General features: G+C 42.8%; 1 protein-coding gene and 1 long non-coding RNA gene across 2 annotated transcripts in view; one reads left to right on the plus strand and one right to left on the minus strand.

Moving 5' to 3' along the window:
* NAA25 (N-alpha-acetyltransferase 25, NatB auxiliary subunit) overlaps positions 1-7,927 on the plus strand; it is a 988,861-nt gene extending 980,934 nt beyond the window's left edge. The window contains exon 24 of the mRNA XM_078667429.1: positions 6,444-7,927. Coding sequence (XP_078523555.1) covers positions 6,444-6,566 — 123 coding nt within the window. The 3' untranslated portion in view covers positions 6,567-7,927. The remainder of the gene's footprint in view (positions 1-6,443) is intronic.
* On the minus strand, positions 92-13,232 carry LOC144792429 (uncharacterized). Its single transcript, XR_013602556.1, has 4 exons — positions 13,216-13,232; positions 12,689-12,755; positions 12,537-12,577; positions 92-227 (listed from the first exon to the last, which is right to left on the minus strand). It is a non-coding gene; the product is annotated as an uncharacterized LOC144792429 (long non-coding RNA).
* Positions 13,233-16,929: the final 3,697 nt, after the last annotated feature.

Genomic DNA, 16,929 nt, shown 5'->3' on the forward strand with positions numbered 1-16,929 from the left:
ACAAAAATCCTTTTAATATCTTAATAAACCACCTAAATCAAAATAATGAAAAGAAGGAGCGTGTAAAGTCAAACAAGACAAAATATGTGTTGATACGCTTTCACAAATGGTAATGGGAGAAATTTCTTAATTTTGTGATGTCAGTCAGCTTCCCATCAAGATCATTTACAGATACAACAAAGTTTGACAGCCAACGCGTTTCATCCCCACTTGGGACATCATCAGGGCTGTAAATAAGGAAAACAATATGTCAAGTAATATACAGAAGAAGCAAAAAAAATCTCCAAATATAAGTCTATCTAATTCAATTATTGGAATGGCTAGATACACATCATGTCACATATCTGCCTATTGAACACTCTAAAAAAAAATCACAATTATGAAAAACAACACTTATCATGGGTTTCGCGGTTTTGGTCTCTCATCCCCAGGTAACAGAGAAACCTGACAATATTTCACAACTCAACAAATCATGTTGGGATACTCCATCAAATATCAACAGAGTTGACATTCCTATTTGCACTAAGCAAACCTCATCTAAATTCGGTTTCTAATTCCCCAAATGAAACATTCTATAGAAATATACAATTTGAATATTCCATGTTTATAATCTTCATAACTAATACGCTCACCTCAAAGACAATTATATAGACCATGTATAATCCTTGATGTACAATCTACTGTTGCATGAGCTTCTTGAATCCTCAATACCCAGGTGATAATGCTGGAATCGAGAGATTGGGAAGTAAATGTATAATTGGCATAGTCATCTCAACTAACCCAGTTAAATTCAAAAAGATCCCCTTGTAGCTCATATCACCATCCAAACTGTACATACCTATTTTTATGTCTGAAATTATTTCCTCGATTGTGTTCCTTATTCTCAGCTATAATCCTCTATCCAGTCACTGACAGTCTCTCAAAACAGTCCCTGAAAAGATATTCCCAAAGAAAAAACAATTCTCTCTTCTTTCATCACTGCCCCATACAAGAGGAGCCCCTTGGTTCTGCCCCACAGCAAATAAACCCTATTGGTCTTTACCTGGTAAACCGTATTCAACGCTCAAAGCTCTAATTCCTCGATTTCCACTTTCAACAAGACTTCCCAAAATATCTTCTTTTTCCTCTGCATGATATTCTATGTCTAGAGAAAAAACAATACCAACTTGTACCCTCTGCCACAAGCAATATTTATTTTAACCTATAATCATAATTTAGAACACTTCTGTTTAGAAAAAAGTTATAACTTAGAGTATCCCAACAAGTCCCAACTGCTTCTAATTCCCCAGTTTTACCTGCATATGAGCGCCTTAGTTCACGACACGTGTCCGGCGTCCGGCTCGATAAATTCGGAATGCGAGTGCAGTGCATGTACTCTCCCCTTTTGAATTTCTATCCACCAATCGTATCTTCCCAATTATAAAAAATCACCAATCAGAAAGCAAAATCACAAGGAGGCTTGTGACCCCTTCTATTAGTGGTGCTCCCTCTCTGGTCCGCTGTCTCAAATACGAAAAAAGCGGGCATGCGTGGCTTCATGCACCATTGGTGTCTATTACATCTCTGGTCTCATAATTAATGTTTAGTCCCCGTGTCCGAAATCAAAATGTAGCCCAGCAATCCAACACGTAATATTAAAAGTGATCTTCCGACAAGAACACAACAACAACCGACTGCTGTTTCCCCATTGGTCTATATCCTTGACCAATCGTATACACATAAACACTCGTTGTACCAATCAAATGTCCTGAACTATATCGCATTGTCCCAACCACTTATACGTCTAAAAACCCTGTAACCGCATTCTTCTATTTCCGTAACATTAGTATACTTTCATCTTTAATCTGATACTAGGTGTTATATCCCCATGTCCAAGATCAAATATTGCCCAAAAATCAAATGCGTACTATTCATGGCGATCTTGCGCAACGCAACAACCGACTGCTGCCTCCTTATTGGTCTGTGTCCTTCACCAATCACAAGTCCATTAATACTCGTAGCACCAATCAAATATCATTCACTATATCACATTGTTCCGACCAATTGAGATATCCATTTGAAACCCCTTTGATCACCATCCCCGCATTCAATATTCACGGTAATCATCCGTAAAGAGCAACACATCATCCGACAACTGCCCCCCCCCCCCCCATTGGTCTGTATTCTTAACCAATCACATGTCCGTAATTACTCATTACACCTTCACTATATCACATTGTCCCAACTTCTCGAGACGTCAGTCTATAGTCCCTGTGATCTCCGTGCCCATATTCATCTCAACTATTAAATCCTACCAATAAGGGACTAAGTAACCCTTCCAGTCTGTACATTAGTCAAGATACTATCTCGAAGCCACGCTTCCCAGCCCTGGTCATTACTTGTAAAATGTCTGAAATATAAGATTAAATAAATCATTGACTTAGTTCGACCCATACCTGTATCAACACTATCATAATTTGCCAATTAACCATTGAGATCATTGATTATTCCCTGTTCATAACACGCGCGTCTCCTCCCTTGACGCTATATATCATGTCCCTACTCGTACACTGCCACCAAAGCCTCATCCTTGCTCATAGGCTTCCATACTCAATGTAAATGATAGAACATCATCTCAAGCACACGCCTTCTAAAACCTTACGTCAAAAAATAATGTTATTCTGAATCAATGTTGAGGCCCTCGGTCATCGTCCTACATTTACAAATCCATCTAGCTTCTGCCTGTCTGATCCTCAATTCCCAGTCACCCCCTCTAATACTCTGATTCACTTTTTGTATTCCATGAAATCTGAATTTGGTCCTCACTTTAGTTGTACTATTCTGCGTCGCCATATGAACATATAGGGGTGACCTGATGTCCTGATTTTTCACTGCTCATCGGTTTTCCCGAATCCTAGTTTTTAAGCTTCTTTTCGTGCTGCCAATATATACCTTTTGACGTGCACACACTATTGCATAAACAACCCCTACACTGTTACAATTGATAAATTCATTTATACTGTACTGTATATGGCTGTTATATGCAAACGTTTTTATTTTGTTAATGCCTATTTTGCAAACATTACATGTTCCACAAACATAAAAACCTTTCGGAGCGGGTGGAAGCCAATTTAGTGGTGTCCCCGCATCTGGGCGCACATAGTTCCTGGATACCGTCTTTGATCGTGGGCCCCCTTTTATAGATTATTCCCGGCTTCTCACCTACAATATCTAGCAATCCAGGAACACCTTTTAATAGGTTCCAATGTTAGCCTAGGGCCTTTCTAATGCAATCCTTTTGAGCACAGTAAGTTGTGATAAACATTACCCTATTGGATTTCTTTGGTCTGATTTTCTGTATCAACGTTGACTTTCTTTCTAATTTGAATACCCTTTCTTGGGCTTGCACCAAATTTCCAGTGCTGTAACCCCTTCTACTTAATCTATCTTGTAGTATTTTCAATTTCTGTCTGAAGTCCGATTCAAGGCTTCAATTTCTGCGTGCCCGAACCATCTCTACATAAGGGATACCCAAAATCACTGAAATAGGATGAAAACTCTCAGCCCGCAATATAGAATTGGTGGCAGTGCTCTTCCTAAATAGTTTACTGATTAACTTATCACCTTCCACCATCAATTCCACATTCAAAAACTCAAGTTTCTTGTTACTATGATTAATCGTTAATTTTACATTAAAATCATTAGTATTACTCCAGTAAGTCATCCACTGTTCCTCTCCATATCAAAAAAATATCATCTATAAACCTGGCCCACAACAGGACCAGGTCTGACCATTTCGCGGCTCCCCGGCCCCAGGCATGCTCCCTCTCAAACCACCCCATAAAGAGGTTGGCGTAGGAGGGAGCAAACCTGGAGCCCATCGCCATGCCCCTCACCTGATGATACCATTCATCCTCAAATAGGAAGTAATTGTTGGTTAGAATCAAATTACTCATTTCAAGCAACATTTTGGAATGTTCCCTTAAACTTGCACTACGGCTGCTTAAAGAGTGATTCAATGCTTGTTCCCCCTTGGTGTTCTCTATGCACGTGTATAACCCAACCACCTCTTAAGGTCACCATGAGCATTCCCTCTTCCCATTTGAAATCCTGAAGTTTGTTTAAAATGTCCATAGTGTCACAAATATAGGAATGGAGATTCAAGACAAGGGGCTTCAGAAAGCCATCCACAAATTCTGACAAATGTTCAGTAGGACTGCCTATACTGGAGACAATGGGTCTACCAGGGAGGTTAAATTTAGACTTATGTATTTTCGGTAATACGTAAATAAAGTGGGAGGTTGGACAGGTCACGTTTAAATATTTGTACTCCGCTTCATCCAACAACCCCTCTTCTTTCCACAAATACAGTTTCTCTGAAATACGTCTAGTGATCTCCTTGATAGGATTCCCCATTATTTTACCATAGCAACTGTGATCTCCCAATTGTCTTTGAATTTCCTGCGCATAATTCCCCCTATTCATCACTACGATAATCCCCCCTTTATCCGCCTCTCGAATCACTATTGTTTTGTCATTGCTAAGGTTTTGTAAAGCTTTCCGTTCTAACCGAGACCAATTATCCCACACATGTTTATTCCTTGTTCTTTTATCCTCTAAACGATGGAACTCCTCCATAGTTTTTTTCACAAAAATATCAATTGCTACAAATTGATTCCCTTGTGGAATAAATTTTGATCTCGTTCTTAAGCCACTAAAACAAGAAGAATCTCTGGTTACATCACACAAATTAGCAACTTCATTAATATCCAAATCAGAACCCTCCGATAAAGACAGCAGCAAATTAACATTTTGCAAGTCTGCAATGGACAATTCTGAACTTTTATTCTGTAATTTCGAATGTACATTTTTGTCCAACATAGAGAAAAAACTTTTCAACTTCAAGTTCCTTGAAAACTTAAAAAGATCTTTTTCCAAGTCAGTGTAATCACATACATTTGTAGGACAAAAAGATAAACCTTTCTCGAGCACAGAAAGTTCATTAACATCAAGATTTCTGTCAGACAAATTGATCACTTCTAACTCTCCTCCCTGTTCTAGGTCCTGATCCTGTTTTGGCTCCTGGTCCCCATCCTTAAATTTCCGGTGTTTCCGCCCCTTTCTGGTTCTGTGTGAATTTTTCTGCAACCTTTCTTGATTCTGATTAGTTCCTCACAAAAAGAAGAACTCTTGGTCGGAACTCCACCCACCGCACCCTGTACTGGAGTCTCATCTATAGATGAGATGCTTGAGCTACTATAATTAGCTGAGCTTAGTTCTGCTGGTTGAAATGTGCCTCCTGTTTGTCACCGTTAGGCTGAAGTTATATTTCTTAATAAACCACCATTGACGATTTCTGACTGAAATGGAATTTATTCAGTTGTTTTAAAATAGATTTCTTACACCTAGGTGTAAGGGAAAAGTTGCTTTTCAGTGACTAGATGTTTTTGTCAACCATTCAGAACTGAAGCAATTCACGTTCGTGCTACACAAATACGTAATCCATACATAGTTTTCTTTAATCTTCAGGTTATGATCTGTTACATCAAAAATCTTTATTTGTAGTACCATAAAAAGACTTGTTATATTTTATAGAACAGTAAAATGTGGGTTGTCATTGTGTTGAGTGGGTATAGTCATAGTGACCTCTATAATGCTAAATGATCTAATCTGCATTTCACCTTTGCTTTCCCTGAAAGGCAGGTGAAAGAAAGTGTATGATGGCACCTCTAGTAGCCAGTCTAAGCCACCTTTGTCCACTCTGCCAGATCTTTTAAAATGCCGCCAACACAACGTCACTGTGGAAAAAAGTTGAGCCATTAAGATTTTATTTTGGGGTAAATAGGATAATGTTTTTAGCCCACTTTTTTTTTCAATTTATTGCAGGATTGTGTCCTTAGTTTGAGATACTGCTCAGTTTAGACCCTTGTTTTGATACCACAAACAGCCTTTACATTCACGAAAAAAGTTAAATTTTTTGTATTTGTATTGTCCTGGCAACACCTAAAGGAATACTTATTGTCCCCTTTTTATTAGAAATTGAATTACTTTACAGTGTAGTGTAGAGTATTGATTAACCCATTAATCAGACTAAAATACCTTCTGTAATATTGTATCTCATAAAGGTGACGCAACTTAATTCATGCCATATATCTTACGATATTAATGCGTGCATGCAGCCTCTGTCAAATGCTTAGAATATGTCAGCCAGGCAGTATCCTTAACATGCGGCATTACACTTTTTTTAATCTCCAGAATTCTAAGTTTAGTGAAAAGGAGTAGATCTACATGACTCAAATCCTGTCATGCACTGCTGTGCCCATCGAATTCAGGGTAGGCACCTTTCATATGCTAGCAAGTGACAGTGAGTCAAATAAAACAACTTTGCAATGCCCGAGGCGTATACCTATTGAGATGGTTTTGTGGATTTGATGATGCTGATTGTTCTTACTCTTTTTTTTCAGGAAGAGATGTTGTTTACAAGGACTGCACAAGGAAAAGTCAGGAGCAGTTACCAGCAAACGCTGCAGGAAGCTGGAGAGTTGTTGAAAAAGAGACTGGATACCATAAAAAAATTAAAAATCTAGAACTAAAACCATTTACCATAGGCATTGATAGATTGCACACCAGAAGATGGGTGACTTACTTTTCCAGACAGGAGCAACATTCAACCATCAACTTAATCCAGAACTTCCTCCAGAAATGCATGAAGGACTTTGATCGCAAAATAATTTTTTTAGGTGAAATAAAATATATATACAGGCAATTTAAATTATTGTACATAAAGTAGAGGCCGTATCCCAGCCTAGTTTTGACCACTTTTTTATATACATTCATCAGAAGATAGCAACATAAGGTTTATCCATTTGCCACTCGGAGCTCTTGCAAGCAGCCTGTAGATACAGCAAAAATGAACTAATGTAAAGTATCTTTCAACTTGAGAGCCGGGACTCGGTGTATCATCAGAGTGTTTTTGTAACGGCCTTATTGGAGAACAACCACAATTATATTGCTTACCTCAAAGCTAGCTGCAGATCTGGTCTCTTTTCTATTCAATCTATAATGGGTTTGCTTTAGGTTCCACCCAATGACCAGAACATGGCCCAGCAGATGTGCATCTAGGATATGGTCCAAACTGTATATGTTTCCTAGGGGCACTTCAATTCCCAAAGGAGAATGGTAGCTTGCACATTAAATGGTTGAAACTTGTTCACTAGGCATCTAACCAGCCTGCACTGAGGAGGGAATGAGACCAGGAAGTATAGACATGGTAGGTGTACACCACCCCAAACCGTCTTGACCTGCTGTAGAAAGCTCTGCTTTTCACTCGTTTTACAGAGGAACATTTTATGTCATTTGCACAGTGATACTTGATCTCACTATTGATCATTTCATGTAATTTTTTCATACAGCTCTACCTGCTTGTACAATAATAGCTCTAAAACTGCTTTAAGCGATAATCCTAAGTACTTTTCTTTTGTTCAAAAAAGATAAGTCCAGATCGGCAAATTATGGTTGAAGGCCGGAGTAATTTTGCTACTTCATTGGTAGAAAGTTGAAAATGTTACTTTTGTATTTATTTTTTTAACTGTATGCTTGTTTTTGCAGTTGATCTGTTTTGGTGCTCTGGGGACTGGTTTGTTTAACATATTATGTTACACGAATGTATTGCTATATCTGCGTTCAGGCTTGTTTTCTTTTTCCTTTTCCTCAAACATGCTGTTTAAGTAGCCAGCAAACCAAAACAGAGGCGTTTTAACCTTTCCTTCTATTAGGCATACTTTCAGACTTTTACAGATTTCTTTATACGCTCTGACTTTAGTAAATTGCTCATGTGAAAACTATAAAGTAGTTGACAATCGTAACATTGTCCTCTCCAAACATTTGTTAGACATGTTGGTTGGTTGAGAAAAGTATTTTTTAAATAAATCCGTATGAAATGAGAAAAGGCAGTGATTTTACTTGGTTTATTTTCCCCTTCAAACACAGGGAATGTACTTGTGTTTAATTGCAAGGATGCTTTTTTTCTTTTCTTATGTCAGTTTGCCATTATCACCTCAAGCATCATTGATGACCACTCAATCTTTCTCCACCATGAAAAAGTCAACAATCTATTATTTATACGTGAACATACGTCCCGTTGAGCTAAGGACTGCAAAGTGTGCCTGCTTATATTCTGGTGTCATGTAGCATGGCACAAGGTTTTTGTGTACTGATATGTTCAGTCACTTTTGCTGTCAGACAATGGACCGTCCTGGCTGCTGACTAGGACCTCTCTTGAAGAGTATTGAGGAAAAACATATTTGAGATACACACTTTGCTTCCATACTTCTTGCAAGCCTACAACTTCTGTGCACTTAAGATTCTTTCTTTAGATGCTGTGCATGGGACATCTATTTGAACAGTATGGAATTACTTGCAATCAGATTTTTTGGTTCTACCTCCGCCGCCTTCTTTGCCTCATTACTCCACCTCCTGGCACTGAACATCACTTGTGGCCATCTCAGTCCTCCCAAGCTGACATCATGGTTTGCGTTTGCAATATCATTTGCGACTGCAGTAACTTTGTTCCACTGTGCACTCTGGAGCTTTTGTTTAGCTGCTGATTAATCAGCCAGTGTCTTAGATGTCACCCTCAATAGATGTTGGAGAAGTGCAGAGCAAGGGAGCATGAAAGGCTTTCTAAGCCCCAGGTGATAGTTACCCTATTCTGTGGGCCTGTGAAAATAAGGAAATCGTTGTGTCTTCATGTTGCAGCTTAATTTCCATAGGGCACAAACCAGGTGCACCATCTATGTAATAACTCTCACAGTGAGGCGCCATCCGAGTCCAACTGTTCATTTTGAGTTATTCAAAAGGTCTAGATGAGCCAGACACCTGTGAGTTACCCATTGTCCTAATAATTCAGGGATTTTGAAGAGGTGCCTCTTAGGTCTAATCCTTTAATGGGCCAGCCTTAAATTCCCCTGGGCTTCAAATGTACCAGAGTGCACTACTGGGCAAATGAGGACAGTCCCGTTGCTACTCCACATGGAAGGCCTTAGGAGTCTTAAAATCTTGCAGTCCTCTTGAGTCGAAGAAGGGTCCAGGCGGAAGTTCTGACGACCACTCCGCGGAATAGGAACCGTCCTTAAGAGACCTTATGGCGGCTATCAAAGGGGTCCGGACGTCCCTGGGCCAGAAGATGGACTCTTGACACCAAGCTGGATACCGTCTCGATAGAAATGGGGCTGATCAGGGCGGACCTCTCGAATGCGAACGAAAAAGTTAAATCGCTGGAAGTAAAAACTACAAGCCTAATTGATGACGTGAACCAGCTGCAGCAGGAGGTGCGTGGTCTTAGGGCCTCAAGGGAGACTACTGATCGTCGGCTCGATGAGTATGAGGGGTGGGCCCGACGCAACAATGTTCGCATCCTGGGAGGCCCGGAGAAGGCTGAGAGGCAGGCAACGGATCTATTTGTTGAGAACCTCATCCTTAATCATCTTAAACCTAAGGGCCTCAGCAAGTTTTTCACAGTGGAACGTGCTCACAGGGTGCCGGGTTGCGGCCCCCGGGTCGGGGCGAACCCTGGACCGATCATAGCACGAGTCCTTAACTTTCGTGATCGGGACGCTATCCTGCAAGCTGTCCGTGCGGCGGTTCTTTCCGGTCTTAACTCAGGCTGTCCTGAAACAAACGATACAGAAAAGGGGGTGGTGATGAACAGAGTGTCTGAATTAAGCAGACCACTCTTACCCAGTCCAAAGATCAGGGCTTGATCCATCACCGTTATTTATCTCACTGCCCCATCCCAGCTCAGAACCTGGCTATATGCAAATTAGTCTGTCCCTGGCCCAGTGCATCATGGGAACAGGGCAGACCAAACTACCAAGCCAATTCTTCACCAGAAAGGAGACAAGCTGTCCTGAAACAAAGGCAGCGGTTCTGGTCGATTAAAAAGAAGCTGAGGGACAAGGGCATGAGGTACGCAATGATTTTTCCTGCCCGTCTGCGCGTGGAACTGGATGGAAAGACTTGGTTTTTCGATAATCCTGACGTAGCGGCCGACTGGCTGGATACCATTCCGCGGCCGGACCGGGAGTCCCGCGATCAAGGGGGAGCTGAAGAACAATGACTTGCTTTAGCGTGAGGCCAACAGGGGGTTATTGAATATTGTTTCGGAGGATGTTTCAGCGGGGGCTAATGCTGGGATTGCCAGCAGACTTGTGTTCACACGTTTTTGAGTAATTTTATGGTGCTGGCATATCCTCAAAGAGTTGGGGGTGGGTGGGTGTAGGGAGCAAGTCCATAGGTCCTTCTCTATTTTCTACTTTTAGATTTTTGTGGTGTAGTTGGGGGTGACACACTGCAAGTTGGGTATGAGCGAAAGCTGTATGCAGGGGTGCAGGGAGGGGGGATGGTGGGGGTGTTCGGGTGTGTTGTGGGTTTTTTGTATGTCTTTTTATTTCGCACTGGTGGCTGTCAGTCGAATTTGAAATTTGTTGGTGCAATGATGTCTTCCGCTAAAAGGGGGGTTGGGATCTCCGCATTGAGTTGGAATGTGAATGGGCTTGGGGACAAGATCAAGAGAGGTATGGTCAGCCAGCTGATTCGGAGGCACTCCCCGGATGTGGTGGTGTTGCAGGAGGCTCACCTCATGGGAAAGCGATGCATGGCGCTTCACAGAGGGGGATATAAATTGGTCGTACATTCTGGTTTTACATCTGGGTCGAGAGGGGTTGGTATCTTGGTTAAGAAGTCCTTCCCGCTGGCCATTCAGGCCACATTGACCGATAATAGGGGTAGATATGCTGGGATTTCGGGTCTGTGGGAGGGGAGGACTGTTACTTTTTTATCTGTGTATGTTCCACCGGCCCTTCAGACTGACACTCTTCACGACCTGGGAAAGATTTTTCTGACGTTGCCTGTTGGGGTGCTGATTGTTAGTGATGATTTTAATGCAGTTATGTGTGGGGGGGCTGATAGGTGCCCGGCCCGGGCTCTGTTGCCGTCCCGGAGATGGTTGGCTGACTTTGTGGAGACTACAGGTCTGATTGATGGAGACTCAAAAATCCCAGTGAATCCCAGTACACACATGCTTCGGCTGCACACAAGTCCCTTTCCAGGATAAACTATGTATTGGTACCGGTGGCACAGGCGGTTTGGATCAGGGAGGTGAGGCACTTGGCGAGGGGGGTCTCTGATCATACGCCGGTTTGGATTGGTTTACACCTTGGTGGGTACGACATGGCTAGGGTTGCACCTATTAGCGCCTGGCTGTTGCGAGACCCTGCAGCAAAAAAGGAGATGGTGCGAGTTGCGGACGGTTATTTTCAAGAAAACGTCGGAACGGTGGACTCCAAATGCTCCCTGTGGGAAGCCTACAAAACGGTTCTTAGACGGGAATTGCTATCGTTTATCTCGGGGAAGTAGAGGGAGGGCCGTGTGGAGATGGACAGAGTGGAATCTGATCTGCAGGCGCTGGAACGGGAGGTGTCGCTTGACTCCACCTTGGAGGGGATGCACCGCCTGCGCCTCCTTTGGGATGAGTATAGGATCTTGGTGCGTGATGGGGCGAAGGCGCAGTTGGCAGATACCCAGAGCAGGGTGTACGAGCATGGAGATAAGGCTGGGAAACTGATTGCCTGGCTGGAAAAGGGGGAGTGGGCGTCGCGGTTGGTACCGGTGCTGCACCCCTTCGGCTCGGACAAAATAACGGATCCGCAGGATATTGCAGACAAATTCGCTGGTTACTACACGGCGGTGTATGCCGCCGAATGTAATTACACGGAGTCTGAAAACGCGGACATGATTCGGGATATTCCAATGCCCACCCTCTCGGATGAAGACAGGGACTGCCTAGACTCGCCATTTACGAGCAATGGAAGTGGCCCAGGCCATTAGAGGCGTTCGCTCAGGAAAGGCCTCCGGCCCCAATGGGCTCCCCATTGAGCTCTTTAAAGTAAATGCAAATAAATTGGCTCCCTTTGTTAAGGATATGTTTAATGAAAATTCTATAAAAGGTGCCTATCTTTAGGTATCCTTAAATACTTATACCAAATGGTTATAGAAACACTTGTCTAGGAGAAAGATAAGGATTAAACAAAAGAGAGTAGAAGAAAAATCAAAGTACCCATCAGCCCGCACATTAGCGGTACTTCATCATCTGGGTTTGAAAAAGAGATAACTAGACACTTCCTCAGGAAAATTTCCTTGAGGATAGCTAGTATCTGATCGAATGGTCAGACCATCAACCATAAGATGAGGAGTATTTTGAGGCTGAGGGGGCAAGTTGCAGTGTATAGAAAATTGTGAAGAAAGTGTAAACACAAATATATAAAGAGGTGATTTAAAAATGCCTGTGTTGATGTCTAAGAAAGCTTTATTAGATTTGACCTTCAAGACGGCATAGTAAAAGCAGAGCGAGAATAGTGTTTAACAAATATACTATTCACCATAGATATCAGTTGGTCAACATGTTTCAGCCCAGACGGGCTTTCATCAGGACCTATGGCATCCACTACTGCAACACTTACCACATAACGTGATAAACAGTGAAGATTATAAAGACCTACCAATTGTGAAGTAGTCTTATATCTTGGTTACCAAACTTCTCCTGTAAGACAAGAAAAAGAGCATCGAACACAGCAAAACAGACGTCATAAGGACAGCGTATCTACAGTGTTTGTCTCAATTATTTATTTTATTTATGTTCTTTTCAACTCACCCAATATTGTAGGGAGGAACAGCCTCACCTCGCCTGGCGCTCGCTCAGGACAAATAGAGGCCACGCACTGAAATGATAGAACCATAGGACAGTCGATGTGACTTAAATTATGGCGATGTCATTATTGGGTTGTAATTTCTATGACATCACACTATTCGACATTTGGAAAGATAGAGACAAAGGCAGGCAAGCAAGGATTCTCGCTAGATGACCAAAAAACTCAAGTTTCACAATCCCAATATCTCTATATTTGAAGTACAATCTGATGTAAATCTAGAAATTGGAACAAATGCTGGTAACTGATAGTGTGTGCATATGTTACATTTCTTCATCATGTGTACTTGTGTACTCTGACTTCTCCTTACATGTAGTTGCAGAGGGGGGCAAATAGCGCAAACTCACAGCTAGTGCAGAGTTTCCCCTGGCAGAAGACAGACAGAGTACCTCCTAGCTTGTCTCCAAAATAAAGACAAGAAAAGACTAGACTTAGAAAGCTTCAAATACCGCCGGATACAGCACCCGCTTACCTCTCCGTCGTTGCCTCGGTCAGGCGTCTGAGCCGAGGGGGAGAAATGCATGCTGTCGAGCTCACGGGCTCTAACAGCGTGCACCTCTCAATCAAAAAAATCTCATGAACAGTCCAGAATCTCAGCAGAGCACACAGATACGAGTGTGAGTTGTTCAGATAGATAAGCCAGATGGCGCTGCAACTCAAATAATGATGTCCACAGCTCCTCATGTGAGTGTGTCGCCTGCGTGTATTTAGACAGATGAGAGCAGAAGGGGTGGCAAAAGGACACCTCAGACGAAATCTATTTAAAATGGTGATGTACTAGATGTAAAGCACATATATACCCACGGCTCGAAGTGTGTAGAACGAGACTATGGTGTAATTTTTATATTCACACTGGTGCCTTATATCTGCACAGGGTCAGCGCTGATTTGCATGTCTAACCCAGAGTGGTGTGGAGTGGAAAAACGATGGATTTGGGCCCAGATCTTTGGACTGGGGTGAATGTGTGACATTGATCCACATTCTGTCCATCACTGTTGTGTTTGCAATTTGAGATCCTGGACTGTTCATGAGATTTTTTTGATTGAGAGGTGCACGCTGTTAGAGCCCATGAGCTCGACAGCATGCATTTCTCCACAGCGTCAGTCTATGAAACCACCCCATTAATTGATAAGGGTGAAATGCTTTCTCCCCTCTTTTTCGAATCATCCAGTCCGCATTTACATTTCACAATTAGCGGAAGGTCGGTACACTTAGTCCTCTAGCGTTTTATATATAAAGCTTTATATATAAGGCTCTAACATCTATCAACACCATATATATATATATACAGATACGATCTTTCTCTTCCGTGTTTATATCTCGGACTGCAGTTGCCACAGGCTGAATCAGCGCATCCAATGGGTGATCTTATCTTGGACACACCCCCAGGCTCACGCGCCGGTCCGCTGCCTACAGACGATGTAAACAGGAAACTTGTATGGCGCTTTCCGGTGGAAATATCTACCAATAGTGTGCGCCTCATGGCAATACCGAAATAAGTTTTCCATTGGCTGACTGGCTCACGTACTGGTTCGCTGTCTGCAGACGATATAAACAGGAAACCTGAATGGCGCTTTCCGGTGGAAATTTCTACCAAGAGTGTGCGCCGCATGACAATACCGAAATAAGTTTTTCATTGGCTGACCGGCTGTTCCAATCAGCACGGTGGTTTTCGATGTTACTGCAATGAACAGGCACAACCAATCAGCAGCCTTCTATGACGAGTGAATGGCTTTCTCTCTGGTCCGCCTCGCTTCTTTTTCTTCACCAGCGTGGAACAGCCTCGCTACCTCCCCCTCGGCTCAGACGCCTGACCGAGGCAACGACGGAGAGGTAAGCGGGTGCTGTATCCGGCGGTATTTGAAGCTTTCTAAGTCTAGTCTTTTCTTGTCTTTATTTTGGAGATAAGCTAGGAGGTACTCTGTCTGTCTTCTGCCAGGGGAAACTCTGCACTAGCTGTGAGTTTGCGCTATTTGCCCCCCTCTGCAACTACATGTAAGGAGAAGTCAGAGTACACAAGTACACATGATGAAGAAATGTAACATATGCACACACTATCAGTTACCAGCATTTGTTCCAATTTCTAGATTTACATCAGATTGTACTTCAAATATAGAGATATTGGGATTGTGAAACTTGAGTTTTTTGGTCATCTAGCGAGAATCCTTGCTTGCCTGCCTTTGTCTCTATCTTTCCAAATGTCGAATAGTGTGATGTCATAGAAATTACAACCCAATAATGACATCGCCATACTTTAAGTCACATCGACTGTCCTTTGGTTCTATCATTTCAGTGCGTGGCCTCTATTTGTCCTGAGCGAGCGCCAGGCGAGGTGAGGCTGTTCCTCCCTACAATATTGGGTGAGTTGAAAAGAACATAAATAAAATAAATAATTGAGACAAACACTGTAGATACGCTGTCCTTATGACGTCTGTTTTGCTGTGTTCGATGCTCTCTTTTTCTTGTCTTACAGGAGAAGTTTGGTAACCAAGATATAAGACTACTTCACAATTGGTAGGTCTTTATAATCTTCACTGTTTATCACGTTATGTGGTAAGTGTTGCAGTAGTGGATGCCATAGGTCCTGATGAAAGCCCGTCTGGGCTGAAACATGTTGACCAACTGATATCTATGGTGAATAGTATATTTGTTAAACACTATTCTCGCTCTGCTTTTACTATGCCGTCTTGATGGTCAAATCTAATAAAGCTTTCTTAGACATCAACACAGGCATTTTTAAATCACCTCTTTATATATTTGTGTTTACACTTTCTTCACAATTTTCTATACACTGCAACTTGCCCCCTCAGCCTCAAAATACTCCTCATCTTATGGTTGATGGTCTGACCATTCGATCAGATACTAGCTATCCTCAAGGAAATTTTCCTGAGGAAGAGTCTAGTTATCTCTTTTTCAAACCCAGATGATGAAGTACCGCTAATGTGCGGGCTGATGGGTACTTTGATTTTTCTTCTACTCTCTTTTGTTTAATCCTTATCTTTCTCCTAGACAAGTGTTTCTATAACCATTTGGTATAAGTATTTAAGGATACCTAAAGATAGGCACCTTTTATAGTGCTATCTAAAATAGACCCTTGATATCTTTCGTGTGTTAAAAATTGTTCAGTTAGGGGACAAGATATAAGCAGGTCTTTAAATACAGATTCCCCTTGGACCCTACATTAGAGTTTGTTGTTTGGTATGTTTAGTGAAAGCCGGGAGAGGGGCCAGCTTCCCTATGACCAGCGTGTCGCGAATATTGTAGTTATACACAAGGAGAGCAAACCGAAAACTGAATGTTCTTCATACCGGCCGATCTCCTTATTGAACGCTGAGCTTAAGGTTTTGGCAAAGCTGCTTGCGACTCGGCTGGTCACGGTCATCATGACACTGATTCACCCGGACCAGTCCGGCTTCATGCCCCGCCGTAACACGGCCCTTAATTTGCGCAGATTACACGGGGTTCTGGGCGGGGCCTCTCAAATACACGAGCCGACGGTCTTGGTGTCGCTGGATGCCACCATGGCATTTGATAGAGTGGAGTGGCCCTATCTTTTTGCCGTTTTGAATAAGTGTGGCTTTGGTCCAGAGTTCGCTTCCTGGGTCCGCCTTCTGTATTCCGACCCTCTGGCCCGTGTGGTTGTAAATAATCATAGGTCAGCTGATTTTGCCTTGGGGAGGGGCACCCGGCAGGGTTGTCCCCTCTCCCCACTGTTATTTGCCTTGGCGCTCAAGCCGCTTGCGGCGTGGGTTCGTTGGGACAGATCGATAAGGGGCCTCAGGTGGACGTCCGAGTGGGAGGATAAGATATCGCTTTATGCTGACGACATATTATTGTTTTTGACCTCCCCCCGGGCTTCACTCATAGCATTTCTAGACGTCCTGGCGGTGTTCGGTAGATATTTCGGATTCGCCATTAATTGGGCGAAGTCGGTCCTTTTTGTTTTGAGTGGTGATCCTCCGGCTATTCCTGCGGGCTGCCCGGTTAGGTTGGAAGCGGAGGGATTCAAGTATCTTGGTATCTCTGTGTCCCTGGATCTGCAGTTTCGGTATGCTAATAATCTGTTGCCGCCTCTGGTCAGGCTCCGGAGGGATGTAGTGCGATGGAAGTCTCTTCCACTCTCCATGCTGGGGCGTGCGGTTCTGTTTAAGATGTTGGCACTTCCCCGCTTCCTGTACGTGCTCCA

This window comes from Lissotriton helveticus, chromosome 11 (genome assembly GCF_964261635.1).
Source record: "Lissotriton helveticus chromosome 11, aLisHel1.1, whole genome shotgun sequence".
Taxonomy (NCBI): Eukaryota; Metazoa; Chordata; class Amphibia; order Caudata; family Salamandridae; genus Lissotriton; species Lissotriton helveticus.